Consider the following 14323-nt stretch of genomic DNA (forward strand, 5'->3'; position numbering starts at 1 on the left):
AGGAATAAATACAGGGGATACATAAAATAACAAAAACAAATCCATATTTTCAAGAAGTTTGCAGTATAATGGGGACCCATCATACAGATAACTATATACAAACAAGATACACATAGGCCAAATTAGAGATAATCACAGAGGGGAAACAATAGCATTAAGCTTGTTGCAAAGGGTGGAATTTTAGCTGAGATTTAAAGCAAACCAGAAAAATCAGAAGACGGAAACAGAGAAAGAAACCTCTAGGCATGGGGGATAGCTCACAAAAATGCCTAGAGTTAGGAGAAGTATTTGGTGTGAAGAATAGCAAGGAGACCAATATCCCTGGATCACAAGCATGCAGGAGGGAATAGGAAGAGAGTGGATTGTGAAAGGCTTTAAAATCAGTACTCAATAATCATTCAACATTTATTAAGTGACTCCTATGTGCCAGACACTGTGCTAAGCAGCGGGAATCCAAAAAGAGGCAAAAGATAGTCCCTGACCTCAAGGAACTAATGGGAAGTCTACTAAGGAGGTAGCCAGTAAATGAATATGTACAAAAATATCTATATAAAGGACAAATAGGAAATAATTATCAGAGAGAAGACAATATAATTGGGAAGGGTTTAGAAAAAACTTTCTGTAGAAAGGAAGGAAGGGAGGAAGGGAGAAAGAAGGGAAGGAAGGAAGGAAAGAAGGAAGGAAGGAAAGAAGAAAGGAAAGAAGGAAGGAAAGAAAGAAGGAAGGAAGGAAGGAAGGAAAGAAGGAAGGAAAGAAAGAAGGAAGGAAGGAAGGAAGGAAGGAAGGAAGGAAGGAAGGAAGGAAGGAAGGAAGGAAGGAAGGAAGGAAGGAAGAAAGGAAGGAAGGAAAGAAGGAAGGAAGGAAGGAAGGAAGGAAGGAAGGAAGGAAGGAAGGAAGGAAGGAAGGAAGGAAGGAAGGAAGGAAGGAAGGAAAAGGAGGGAAGGAGAGAGGGGAACACAAGGAAAAAAGAAGGAAATATGATCCAACCAAATCCCACTCCAATCCCATTTTTGGAGATGAAGAAAACCAAAACACAGTGGTGAAGGGACTTGCTGGACCTCATACAGGTAGTAAGTGGCAGATGTGGGATTTGCACTTGAGTTCTGTAACTGAGTTCTTATATTCTTTCTGCAAACTTAGTTTCATGTTTTTCATGCACTTGGCCAGAGTGGCCCTTTGGCATCCTTTCAGCTATGCAGCAGCCAGATTTCATAAATAGGCAAACATATGAAATTTGCTCCTTTAAAATTCTGTGATTAAAAAATTGGAGAAAAAGTCCAACCACCTCCATAAGGCTGACATTACTTTAACATACCTTTCTGTTTCTTCAAAAGAAAATGTGACAGCATTTTATAGCAAAATAGCCTTATGTTCCTCCTCAACTCTAAGATGGCTCCACACTGATAGGGTAGGGATAGGTGAGGGAAAGAAATGTCCTCCGGTTTTCCCAACTTAATTACTTCTCCAAGAATGGCAAAATGTTCTTTTACGTTCCAAGGTGAAGGTTCAGGCAATTAAATTTGTCTAAAGAAATGGATTTTCTCCTTACAAAACCCTGCTCTAAAACTCCACTTGGCGTTCCACATTCAAGCAAACTGCCTCATTAAGCCAGAGATTCTGGAGAAAATGTTTGCAGAATAAAGACATCCGTAATTAATGCTAAAATGTCAAGAATTCGTTTACTCCGTCTCTTTTTTCCCCTTAGTTTCTTACACTTAATTATCTCTTTAATGAGCTGCTAATATAAGAGAAAGGAGGGGAAAAAAAATCTAACTACTGCAGAGGGAACAGTGTATTAAAGAACTATCATTTAGGAAAATAGCTAAGGTTAGTCCAGCTTTGTTTGGCTTAAGAGTCTAGCATCTAAAAATGTCAATTATTTATTCGTCACCACTGTGACTGAGATGGTCTCTTCAGTGAACTGTTAGATTTTTTACTTCAGTTCAAATAAAACATGCCTTCAAAGTAATAAGCAAATGTCATCTGTGATCCTGCAGAACTGTTCTTTTGGACAAAGGTTCAAGCTCTCTTTTCAATGTTGCTATGGCATACTTAATCAGCATCAAGATATAGGCTGATATATGATGATGAAACCACAGATTAATTAATTGGAGGTCTCAGGAACTAGGCTTAGGCCCCTGACTTAAGAAAGTCAGAGATCAGGAAGATCTGGAGCAAAATGAAAACAGTAGCACCATCAGGAATCCAAGAAGTTTAATTCACATTACGAATACAGATCATTGACTGTCACATGAAGGAGAAGACTCATTTGAGAATAGGAACTGTTCATGTTTTGTCTTGGAAGGCTTAGCCCAAAAGTAGGTGCTTAAATGTCTTTGTTGATTGATTAATGTGATGGTTGATCTGGAGAGAGCCAGAAAGGTCTGCAGAAAAAAAGACTTCTTGGGAATAAACTGGGTGTGTAGTCAGGAAAACTAGCATAATAATACTTTTTTTGGCAGCTAGGTGGTATAGGAACTGTACCCGGAGCCTGGAACTAGTTGTGTGACCCTGGACAAATCACTTAATCCTGTTTGCCTCAATTTCCTCATCTGTCAAATGAGCTGGAGAAAGAAATGGCAAATCATTCTACTATTTCTGCCAAGAAAAACCCAAATGAGGTCATGGAAAATTGGACAAAATGGAAACAAGAACAAAAATATTTTAAGTTCACAAAACACTTTACAAATATCCTCCCAAATGGGGTCAGGAAGAATAAGACACAATTGAAAATGATTAAGCCTATGATACTTTTAGGTAACCTACCTGATTGTATTGTATTGTTGTATGATTCAAATTAGATAATATACATGAATATTCTTGTAAATTCAAAGCATCTTATATATTTTAGTTATTATTTTCTAAATAAGGGTTCTTAACCTGGAGCTCATGTTTTTGTTTTAATGTTGCAATACCTGTTTCAATATAATTAGTCTTCTTTACAATCCTATGTATTTTAATTTTGTACTTTAAAAAAAGTTATTCTGAGCTTCCAAATTGACCTGTGACACATACACAACAAAATTAAAACCCTATAGCAAATGAAACCCCAGAAGGTGAAAAATCTAGAACAGAGATATCACCTGACTACTATTGGCTAAATGAAGCCCTTACTCTTCATAAGTGCATCCAGAAATAGATTAAAATGTAATTAAGAAATATTTAACAAAATAAATGAAAATACAATAAAACATAAATAATGTTAATATGTGGTTTTCTATGTCAATATGTAATCCACAAAGATTCTTTTACATGGTTTAGAAGCCTTATTTCTATTTGAATTTGGTATCACTTGTAGAATCTCAATTGAGGGTTGAAGGGTCATTAGAAGAGTCTGTTTTTATGCAACATGTGTTATATGGCTTTGCCAACATGGCCTGGAATATAGTTTGACCCTCTGTAGCCTTGGGGATTGTCTTGTCTCCCCTCTGTGCTTGAGTGAGGTGGTCCTGAGCTTACAATAGAAGTATTGTTTTTGTTTAGTTTTTTCCACTCTTGCTTGACTCTTTATGACCCCATTTGAGGTTTTCTTCTTGAAGATACTGAAATAATTTGCCATTTTTTTCTTCAGCTCATTTTACAGATGAGGAAACTGAAGCAAATTGGGTTAAATGATTCTCCCCAGAATAACACAACTAGCAAGGCTCATTTGATTAGTTAAGAATCAAGTTTTTTCATTAACTTCTTTGTGGCAGTCCATCATTTCAAATTCCTATTCTGGATTTTCATGTGTTGGATATGACTTAATGTCCTTTAAAAACTACTCTGACACATTTTTGTCAGATATTGGAATGTAATTTTTTTTAGCATGCTTCTCTATTCATTCCATTTTTCCCCTTCACTTCCTTTCCTTGAATGCTGTTCACTTCTAGCTATCATTCGAGCAAACTTTCAGTTAACATTTCATTTTAGCCCTGAAGTGCCATCAGGATGGAGCAGAATCATCAGCAAATTTCATTGCATTGCAAATGGTGACTATTTTTTCCAGGTTACCATCTACTGGAATCTCTATTATTCACTGTAGTAAGAGAATGGGTTAGAATTAACTCCTTTCATTTTCATTTTCAGTGCACCTCATTTCCAAACTTGAATGTAAAGTCACTTTCCCAGCCATCTATAGACATAAAGAAATTGCAGATCCTTTTTTTTCCTTATTATATTTTTTTCTCCATTTCCCCTTCTTCCTCCTATAATCTATATACCTTTTCCTTTGATCATCACTATCGAAAATCTATTTGGAAAGCAAATTAGTCACTGTAAATGATTTTAATTTTGCAATGATCAGACATATATAGTGGATGCTCATTCATTCTGTATTCCAAAAGCTTTATTAGATTACTGTTCTTTCTTATCATTAACAATAATAATATCTAGCATTTTTATACTTCTAATGTTTGCAAAGTACTTTGTATCTTTTATCTCATTTGATGCTGAGTTTGAAAACATCATATAGCTATTAAGTGTTTGAGACAGGTTTTGGACCAGGTCTTCTCGACACACAGGGTCACACAGGCAGGATTTGGACTCAGGATTTGCTGACACCAAATGTAACTCTCTGTCCACATGCATTCATGCAATATGGTGCTACAGATTATATGCCCTTTACTTTAAGGCGTACATACATCCATATTTTCTCTTCAAGGAGACCCAGAGATCCAGTTTCCCCAACTAGTTTATTAGCTTCATAAGAGCATTGTAGAATATAACCCCTGCAGGTGTCCCTCCAATAATGCTTCTGCAGTAACTCAATAAATGTTGTTTATTTACTAATTGATTGGCTACTCTTGGTTTCTGCTGATAATAGTTCCATTCCACAATCAGATAACTGAGAAGGATTCCACAGATTTTTTTTGTTTCAACTTTTGTGAATTTTTCTAAGATTTTTTTTTCCTACCTTACTATAGTGATCAGAATGAAATTGACCTTTGAGACTCCCACTGAGCCCAGAACTTCACATTCTGCCTGTATCTGAAGGGAACTACAAACTGTGTGGAACATGAGATTGAATGTGGTATGATAAAAAGAACCTATAATTTGGTGTCAGAGATCCTGACTTCACATCCAGATACAGCTGCATATTACATGATCTAAGACCTGTCACCATCCAAAAATCAACTTTTCAAATCATTCCTGATAGTGATTTTTTTAATGATCAGTTAAAGATTAGGGGTTTGATATCTTCTGAAAGAATGGAAGCCTCTTGAGAGGCAATTGTATCAGTTTATCTTTGTCTCCTCCACATTTAATATGATGCCTACTGTGTAGTAGATATTTAATAAAAGTTTGAATTGAACAAAGTTTTTCTAAGCTGTGATTATCATCACATACTTATTGAATACCCATGAAATGGATGAAAACATACAAGACATTGTGAAGACATACTGAGTTAATATTACAAAACACTGTACTAAGTAAGTACCTTACAATTATTATCTCACAACTATAGGAGATAGTATTTTTAATCCTTTTTTACACATGAAGAAACTGAGGCAAACAGGAGTTAAACAACTTACTCAGCATTTCACAGTGGAGCAAGTATCTGAAGCTGGATTTGAACTTGGGTCTTCCTAATTCCAGGAGCACCTACATTATACCATGGATAGAGACTGCTGGGTCTGGAGTCAGAAAGACTCATCTTTCTGAATGCAGATCAGCCTCAGACACTTACTGGCTATGTAACTTTGAGCATGTCACTTAACCTCTGTTTGCCTCAGTTTCCTCATCTGTCAAATGAGCTGGAGAAAGAAATGGCAAGCCTCTCCAGTACATTTTCCAAAAGAGCCCCAAATGGGGTCACAAAGAGTAGAACCTGACTGAAAAAAAGTGAACTTATTCACTCCAGGTCCAGCACTCTGCCCTCTGTGCCACCTAGAAGTGGATAGTGCATTTTCTTGGACATCATACCATTTGTAATGGCATTTAACTGATTTCTATTCTATCTGTTTCCTCCACTTTCTTTTCTTTTCCCAGAGGAGATTTTAAAGACTCACATTGCTCACTGGTGGTCTCCAGACGGGACTAGGTTAGCCTATGCCACAATCAATGATTCCCGAGTGCCCATCATGGAACTGCCCACCTACACTGGCGCTATCTACCCCACTGTTAAACCTTATCATTATCCCAAGGTAAGAGAAATGGCACTCGACTTTTCCTTTTGCTGAACTGATTGCTTGCATTATTCATAGGTCTTTCCGCTTTCAGCTGACTCCGATGTGGAGATGTACTAATCAGAGATGCTTATGAGCGTTACAGTAAACAGAGAAAAGATTAATTATTTCTCATTAAATTGCCATCTTTGTTTAGTTAAATTTGATGGTTGGTAAATTTACCTTTTGTGTTTGCCTAAGCTGGGGTTAGTCATTTAACTAAACTTTAGAACAGAATAAAAAAAAATCTTGTTTTCCCTCAGTTGGTGACTATATCTGCCTCCCACCCTTATTCTTTTTCCCTCCTTCACTCATGAATCATAGAATATTTATAGGATTTGAAGCTGAAAGGGACTTGGAGATCATCTAGCCCAGTCTCCTTATTTTACATATGAGAAAACTGAGGCACAGAGAATTTAAATAACAATCCAAGTGATACCACAAAGCAATAGCAGAGTTTAAACCAGAACTCAGGATTCCCAACTCTTAGCTCAGTGTTTTTTCCATTTTTAATGTACACTGGCAGTTCACTTGCATGAAACTAAAGAGAGGATACAAGTGTACCAACTGATGACTATGATAGCCACCATCCAGAGGTAGATACACTTGATTCTACAGCCAGTAGCAGAGCATGGTGGGAAGTAAAGAGAGAAATATGTGGGAATGTCATCATTTCATAGAGAAGCTCAGAAATCATCTGACCCCAATTCTTACTTGAGTAGAAATACCTTTTACAACATTCCACCAAGGGAGGCATCTAGGTTTTGCTTACAGATCTCTAGAGTGGGATCTCAATATCTCCTAGGGACAGTCCATGTCACTTCTGGAGAGTTCTGTTAGGAAGGTCTAAACTAAATCAAATTTATATCTCTCTCTGCCTTTTCAAATGATTCCTTCTTGTATAGCCCTCTGGAACTAAGCAGGAAAAATATAATCTTTCTTCTACTTGAAGGCCCTTCAGATATTTGAAAAAAGTATTTTCATGTCTTTGATGTCCTTCTCTTTTCCCAATTCTTTCACCCAATCCTTGAGCTCTGTAGTGTGAGAAATACAATATGAATGTCTCCCTATTTAGTATCTCTTTGAATGAATGACAAAATCGTTCCTCACAGTGAAAAAAAAAAAAAACAGAGAGAAAGGATCCCTCATTTTGCCCATTCAGTTTCTGGTAAATCCAGGGACAAGTTCCTTTAAGCATGAAAGATGTTAATCCCTAGCATTATTAGGAACAGGAGAGTTGTGAGTTAAATAGGTCTCCTTCATATTCCAGCCAAAAGTATTTTGCAGTTCCTCCTTGTAGAAGCAGTCCTCAAAATAAGGCTTCTCATCCTACTGAAAAATATATTTGACATTTCTTTACTAAACTCAAGCACCGGTCTTAGGAACTGGAAATATGCTTTTTACATATCACTGAAACTTTATACTGCCAGTAGGTTGGTGAGTTCAACCTCTGAGCCACCCACTTATGTTCTCTCTTTTGTGTCCCCTATTCTTCCTTTCCTGGCCAAAACAGTGGTATTTTGGGTATGTAATATGTTTGGTGGGTACACACCATAGCCAAACTGGCAATGGCAAGAATATAAGAGTTCAAAGCAGAACACTGTACTCAATCTTGTTCAGAAGGCTTTAATTTCATCCCTCTTGAGAGCTGTAAAAACTCCTCTTGAATAATTTCCTATTTGTTCTGTCATCTTGCTACTCCAGAACTCTTTTCTTACTTCTGGTTTCTCCCTCTTCTTTCTCTGGGAGATGATAAGGGTGTGGATAATAGGGGGAAAATGCTGTAGAGAGGAAGAGAAAAAGATAGGAAATTGAGAAGGAAGAAAATCAGTCCAATCCTCATGTATTTCCCAAGCGAGAGTGTTAAATATCCCAACATAGAGCATTTTTAGCCATTCTCTATGAGAATTAAATTCCCTTGAGTATGTCTTGAGTTTGTATAACCCATGAAATAAACATGAAAATATTTTACAAGGCAAAAAAAAGTATAGTGTCAATTATTACTAATACTATCCATGTTCTCTTTTGTATCCTAGGCTGGGTGTGAAAATCCAAGCATTTCCTTACATGTCATCGGTTTAAATGGGCCTACTCATGATTTGGAAATGACACCACCAGATGATCCAAGAATGAGGTTTGCTTCTTTATGTTTTCACCATAGCACATGTTAATAATATGTTTTCAATCCAATATTTTAATCATTCTGTCTCATATTTCTCAGTATGAGCTTCTCAGGAACAGACATTCTGGGTTTCTCCACTATTGTGTGACCCAATTCTATATTTGATCTTTTTGAGAAGATTAGGATTTTTTGAACTCAGTATTTCTTTAAAGCAGAACATACCTACAACAGATAAATCTCTTTTGTTAAAATAAGAATTCTCAACCTATTGAAAAATATATTTGACATTTCTTTACTGAATTCAACCACCAGTCTTAGGAATCAGAAATATGCTTTTTACATATCACTGAAACTTTATACTGCCAGTAGGTTGGTGAGCTCAACCTCTGAGCCACCCACTTATGTTCTCTCTTTTGTGTCCCCTGTTCTTCCTTTCCTGGCCAAAACAGTGGTATTTTGGGTAATACCCGAATTTTGTTAAAATGATGACAATTTTTATTAAAATAATGACAATTATATTTATTAGAAGTTAGTATTTTCCTGAAAGATATCCTGATTGGGAGTCATTTCTAATATTAAAAGATTGGATTGTATTAAAAGGTTAGATTTGAGCTAACATCTCAAATGTAGAAAATGGATTTGTTTCTAAGGCTCATTTATAAGTATTTTCAAGAAGATTTTCCCCCATCCTCACTCAAAGTGAGATTTTTTTCTATACCTTGTTCCAACTACATGTACCCATATATGCAGAACTGGAGACAGCCATTTTTTCTCAGTTGATCCAGGAGAGGGGGGTGGGAGACAGCTGCTGAGGTTTAGTGATCATCTGTAATGTGGCCATCAAAGGAAAAAGCACACTTGGTATATAGCATGAAGTTTCTAAGATCCAAGGGAGGTAGCAAACATTCCTCCAAAGAGGATGGGGGCAGAACAAAGCAGGATAGGAAGTAAGCTGCCAAAAAATGCTGCTGACCCCTCACAATATCCTTCCTTAAAGCAAAGTTCTGGTGGCATTGTCCTAGTTAAAGTTCTACGCCTAAGACTCTAGAAAGGGAGTAGGTCAGATAAGGAAGCACAATGATGCCATAGCTTGATAATTCATACATCACAAATTGAATTGGTTTATGTCAAAATGAACACTGAGATCCTGTATTGTTTGAGTTTTATAACTCTAGCCTGCAACATAAAATTCAACTATCAAACTGTAGTTTTTAGTAACTATAATAAAAACATAATAAAAAACTATGATAAAAACTCATCAAGAGTTGGACATTTAGTAGTTACTCAATAATTTGCTTTTCCTGACTCCAGGTCCGGCATTTTTTTATTCCCTTTGCTACTTACTCTCTCCTAAATTTCAAAGACTATCACTACCAACTCCCAAATTTTATGATTGAAAAAATGCAGCCCATATAAATTAGATGACTTGTCCAAGGTCACATAGGTAATGTCAGAAGTGGGTTTGAATTCAGGTCCTCAGACTCCAGAGACTTGTTTAGCCCATTACACACCACTGCTTCCTTAACTTAGACATGATTTAACTTAGACCTGTGTCCATTCCCATGTCCATTGTTCATTACTTCCAAGGATCATAGATTGAGAGTTAAAAGGAACATTTGAGATTCTCTAGTGCAATACCTCATCTTATAAAATAGAGGCCTGAAAAGGTTAAGTTGCTTGTTCAAGACATCCTGGAGATGTCTTCCGTAACACCAGCATAATGGAAAATAGTGGAATTCTATGTTAGTTCCCTCACTAACACTACTTTGTTTCCCTCCAAGGAGCTTCCTCCAAGGCTTAGCTCCAGCTGCTAATGTCTTCTCCCTTTAGATTATTGCCATTTACTCTCAGTATATATTTTGTGTATACTTAGTTGAGTACATGTTGTCTCCACAATTTGAATGTAAACTCCTTAAGAGCAAAGACTATGTTTTTGCCTTCCTTGTATCTTTGGCACTTAGCATAGTGCCTAGTACATAGTAAGGACTTAAATGTTTGTGGACTGACTGCATTAACATAAATACATGAAGCATTAAAGAACCAGAATGGGGTCTGGTCATATTTCTTCTTCTCTAATCAAGGATTGGAAAGACTGTTCCACCAGCAAAGGTAAATTGATCCTATGGATGTTCATTTTCACTGAATTGTGAGACAATTACATGGTTATTTACTTTGATCTCTTTCCCTTCCCTACCCTTCAGCTGAGATCTTAGGGTTTCATAGTTAGCCTTTGAATTCCCTCAAGCTCCTGGTGTCCTAGTCTAGCAGATTTGTTGCATCAGTGTGGAAGTTCATCTAGAAAATCTAAGCTGTCTGTTTCAGTTAAAATGAAAAATCTCATTTAGCAATTTCTCAAGCCTGATTACCTTCAAAGACAATGAAAGGTTATCCTCAAGATTGCAGGCTTAGGCACTAGATTTTAGTTCATTATGATAGCTCTAATTTCTCAAACAAACTTGTATTTTGATAAGTGTCCTTGACATTTAACATGGTTATATAGAAATGAGGGACAGTGTGACATAGTAGATGGAGAGTTCAACTCAAAGCCAAGCTAAGATTCCCTCTTATCACCTCTCATTTTAGCTATGAGACTCTGCACAAGAATCCTTGCAAGAAAGGTATCAGTCTTCATTGGAAGGGAGTTTTGTCATAGTACTGGTGAAGTTACAGTTCCAGTGCCTGTCCTCTATATGATAGCCGACATCTGACATTCAGTGGCTGCTCAGAAAACATTTTGACCAATTTCTCAGATTTTATCCATGGTGCTAGTTAGCTATTTTACAGAAAGGAAGATGGTCTTGGAGTCAAGTCATGGAGGAAGATAGTCTTGATCCCCACTTCAAATATTTGTTAGTAATGGGACTTTAGCTCACTTTCTTTCTGAGCCTCAGTTTTCTCATTTTCAAAATGTGACTTCTCAGATTCTTTCTTGCTCTAAATCTATGATCTATGATCCTAATATTTTTACTATCAACATCATTGGGTTGTTTTGAGAAAAGTGTTTTACAAACTTTCAAGTTCTTATCTTGTAAATAGATTATAGCTCAATAATAAAGTCAGAGGCTAAGATAGTAAGACCATAATCTTTTATAGTAATCTGTGGTCTTACAAACTACTTTCTGACATCAGATTTAAGGACATCTATAGGAATAACTAGTGCAGCCTAATGGTGATGCTGCACCATTAGTAGAGGGGGTGCTGGAATCTGGAGTTAGAAGGACTGAATTAAATTCTGGTTTCAGACAATAGCTAGCTGTGTGGTCCTGGACAGGTTTTTTAACCTTGTTTGCCTCAGTTTCTTCCTTTATAAAATGTGCTGGAGACAGAATTGGAAAACCACTCCAGTATTTTTGCCAGTAAAAACCCAAATGGGGTCACAAGGATCTGGATCCAACTTAAAGGACTGAACAAAAATAGGAATAACAAAATATATTTTAAAACAATCAGGCTTTGGAAACAACACCCCAAAAATATCCCACAAAGATTTTTGAACGTTTTGTCTTTTCACCAAGGGGTTGTCAAAGGATTAGAAAATAATCTAATTGAGCACTAACTTAGATTTGCTTATATTGAGATCAATTCAGCTTTATCTTTTTTAATTCCAGAGAGATTTAGTCCTTGATGGTGCCAGCTAATCATCTTGATAGTCAAAATATTATAAACCAGATATTTGATTTGTTATTTCTAAATTATATCAATCCTTAAAGGTTTAACTGATATCTTACCACATTCATAAAGTCTTTTCAGACTTCTCCAACCCACTGTTTTCTCCCTTCTTTGTTTTCTGTTGGTACTGCACAATTTAGTGCATGATATATAATCAAAGTCTATCTGTCATTTCTCTTCACTGTAACTATCAGTTTTTCAAAGTTGGGAACTGTATTGCTACTAACACCTATAACAATTTTGAACTCATATAACTTCAGTCAGCTAATAGTGAATTCAAAAATTTTTAATTTCAATATTTTATGCAACTATATTTACCATCTGTGATCCTATCAGTTGCTAGTCAGAGGTCAATATGAGTGGAGAAGATCACTCTACTATCCCTAAATAGGGAATTCTGGGAATGTTGTCCTTCTACAGACCACTTTCAGAGTCAAGATGCAAAAAATATCCACAGGAATACCTAAATACTTTTGAAAAGTGCCAGGCAATTAAAACTCCCCAAATTCCCTCAGTCTGTCTTTGAGCAGCAAGGAGTTATCAAGTAGATTAGAAGCCAATCTATTCCATGTGTTCATAACATTCTTAAAAGGTATGATTCCCCAAACTTGATAAGCAAACAAGCATTTTTCTTCCCTTATGCCAATATTCAGATTCTCCTCCTCATTCTGTTATATTGTCCATAATACCCATGGTCTAAACTTCTTAGCTCTACATACTTATTTCCCTATCTTACTTTCTGTGGACTGAATCATAGTGGAAAAACCCTGACTTATAATGTTTAAACACTTTTCTCTATTCTTTCTTTAGTTTATCTCAGTTATTTTCTCCTCTCAGTACCATTGTAAAGGAAAATCCTGGCTGGATAATGACTCAAACTTATTCTGTGGACTAGAATTATTTCATTCTATAATAATAATATTGATGATGATGATAAACAATCTAACATTCAGATAATGCTTTTAAAGCTTACAAAACACATTTTATCTCATTTGGTTCTCACAGCAACCCTGATGATAAGTGCTATTATTATCCCTATTGCTATAGATAAAGACTTGGGACTTATAAAGGCAGATCAATACCAGTAATAGAAGCTAAGCCAGAAATCCTGGAATGAGGGAAACAAAGTCATTATTTGTGGTTGTGTGTGTGTGTGTGTGTGTGTGTGCACATGTGTGGAGTCATTTTTCAGTTGTCTGATTCTTCATGACCTATGTGTGATTTTCTTGGCAAAGATACTGAAGTAGTTTACCATTTCCTTCTCCAACTCATTTTACCAATGAGGAAACAGGCAAACAGAATTGAAATGTCTTGCCCAGAGTCACCCAAATGATAAGTGCCTGAGGCCAGATTTTAACTCAGGAAGATTCATCTTCCTGAATACAGGCTGGGCATTCTCCCCACTATACCACCTAGCTGCTCTGTCTATTTGCAGTTGTCTTGTAGCTATTATGTGTGATTTGCACTGAGGACTCATCTATTAGGCAACATTAAGGGGTCAATATACAGAAGATAAAAATCCCAAAATCCAAACAATCCCTGCCACCTTTCAGAAGTATTGTGCAGAGGCACCGCAGAAGGCATTGTGCCTTCTTGATCTGAAAACAGTTACTGCTTAAAGAAAATTATCTTGTATCTCTCTTGAGTTGATGAAGTAAGTGAAGATGATGTGCAGCAGGCTGTGTGCTTTAATTTATTTTAAAAATGGGGACTCTAAGGCTCCCAGAGGTTAAATGACTTACCTGTATCAACATAGACAGTAATTATTTCATAATCATTGAGAGTGGTACTTGAACCCAGGGCTTTCTAACTCCAAGTGTAGCACACTGTATGTGTGTATATGTATTATGTGTATGTATAGAAATGTGTATGTGTATATATGCATGTATGTATATGTGTATGTGGTACAGATTATGTTGAGCCAATTTATTTTGAGCCAAAATAATTTTTAGGGGAAACAGAATACATTTGCCTCCCAAAGAAGTGAAAGTTATCCTTCCAGTCTTTAAACCATTACTTTAGTGCCATATGTTTCCAACTAGGGTTGTGAGTGTAGAGCTGTGTCCCCAGATTTAAAGTGACATTAAGCAGTCCACTTTGACCACTTCATATATTTCCACAGTCTGAAGGTTATGATTCTGTCCTGAAATATATAGTGTAACAGGAGCTGGAGTTTTCTAGTGGGCAGCTCAACAAGAAAAGGGACAGAGCTATAATTCTTAGTTTGGGTACCTGAGCCAAACATTTGGAAGCAGCCCTGAAATAAGCAGTGCTAGATGCCCTCCAATCAACCATGGAAAAGAAGAGTCCTTGACAATGATCCCATGGGATACCATCCCCTATAAGGAGCCTTCATCAGGAGAAAAATTAGTCTGGAGAGGACCTTACT

General features: G+C 36.6%; 1 protein-coding gene across 5 annotated transcripts in view; it reads left to right on the top strand.

Moving 5' to 3' along the window:
- Positions 1-14323, top strand: part of DPP6 (dipeptidyl peptidase like 6) — a 1318691-nt gene that overhangs the window by 1135111 nt on the left and 169257 nt on the right. For all 5 annotated transcript variants that reach the window (XM_031941254.1, XM_031941257.1, XM_031941253.1 and 2 more), the window contains exons 9-10: positions 5971-6125; positions 8183-8280. In XM_031941254.1, coding sequence (XP_031797114.1) covers positions 5971-6125; positions 8183-8280 — 253 coding nt within the window. The remainder of the gene's footprint in view (positions 1-5970; positions 6126-8182; positions 8281-14323) is intronic.

The sequence above is a fragment of the Sarcophilus harrisii genome, chromosome 5 (genome assembly GCF_902635505.1).
Source record: "Sarcophilus harrisii chromosome 5, mSarHar1.11, whole genome shotgun sequence".
NCBI lineage: Eukaryota > Metazoa > Chordata > Mammalia > Dasyuromorphia > Dasyuridae > Sarcophilus > Sarcophilus harrisii.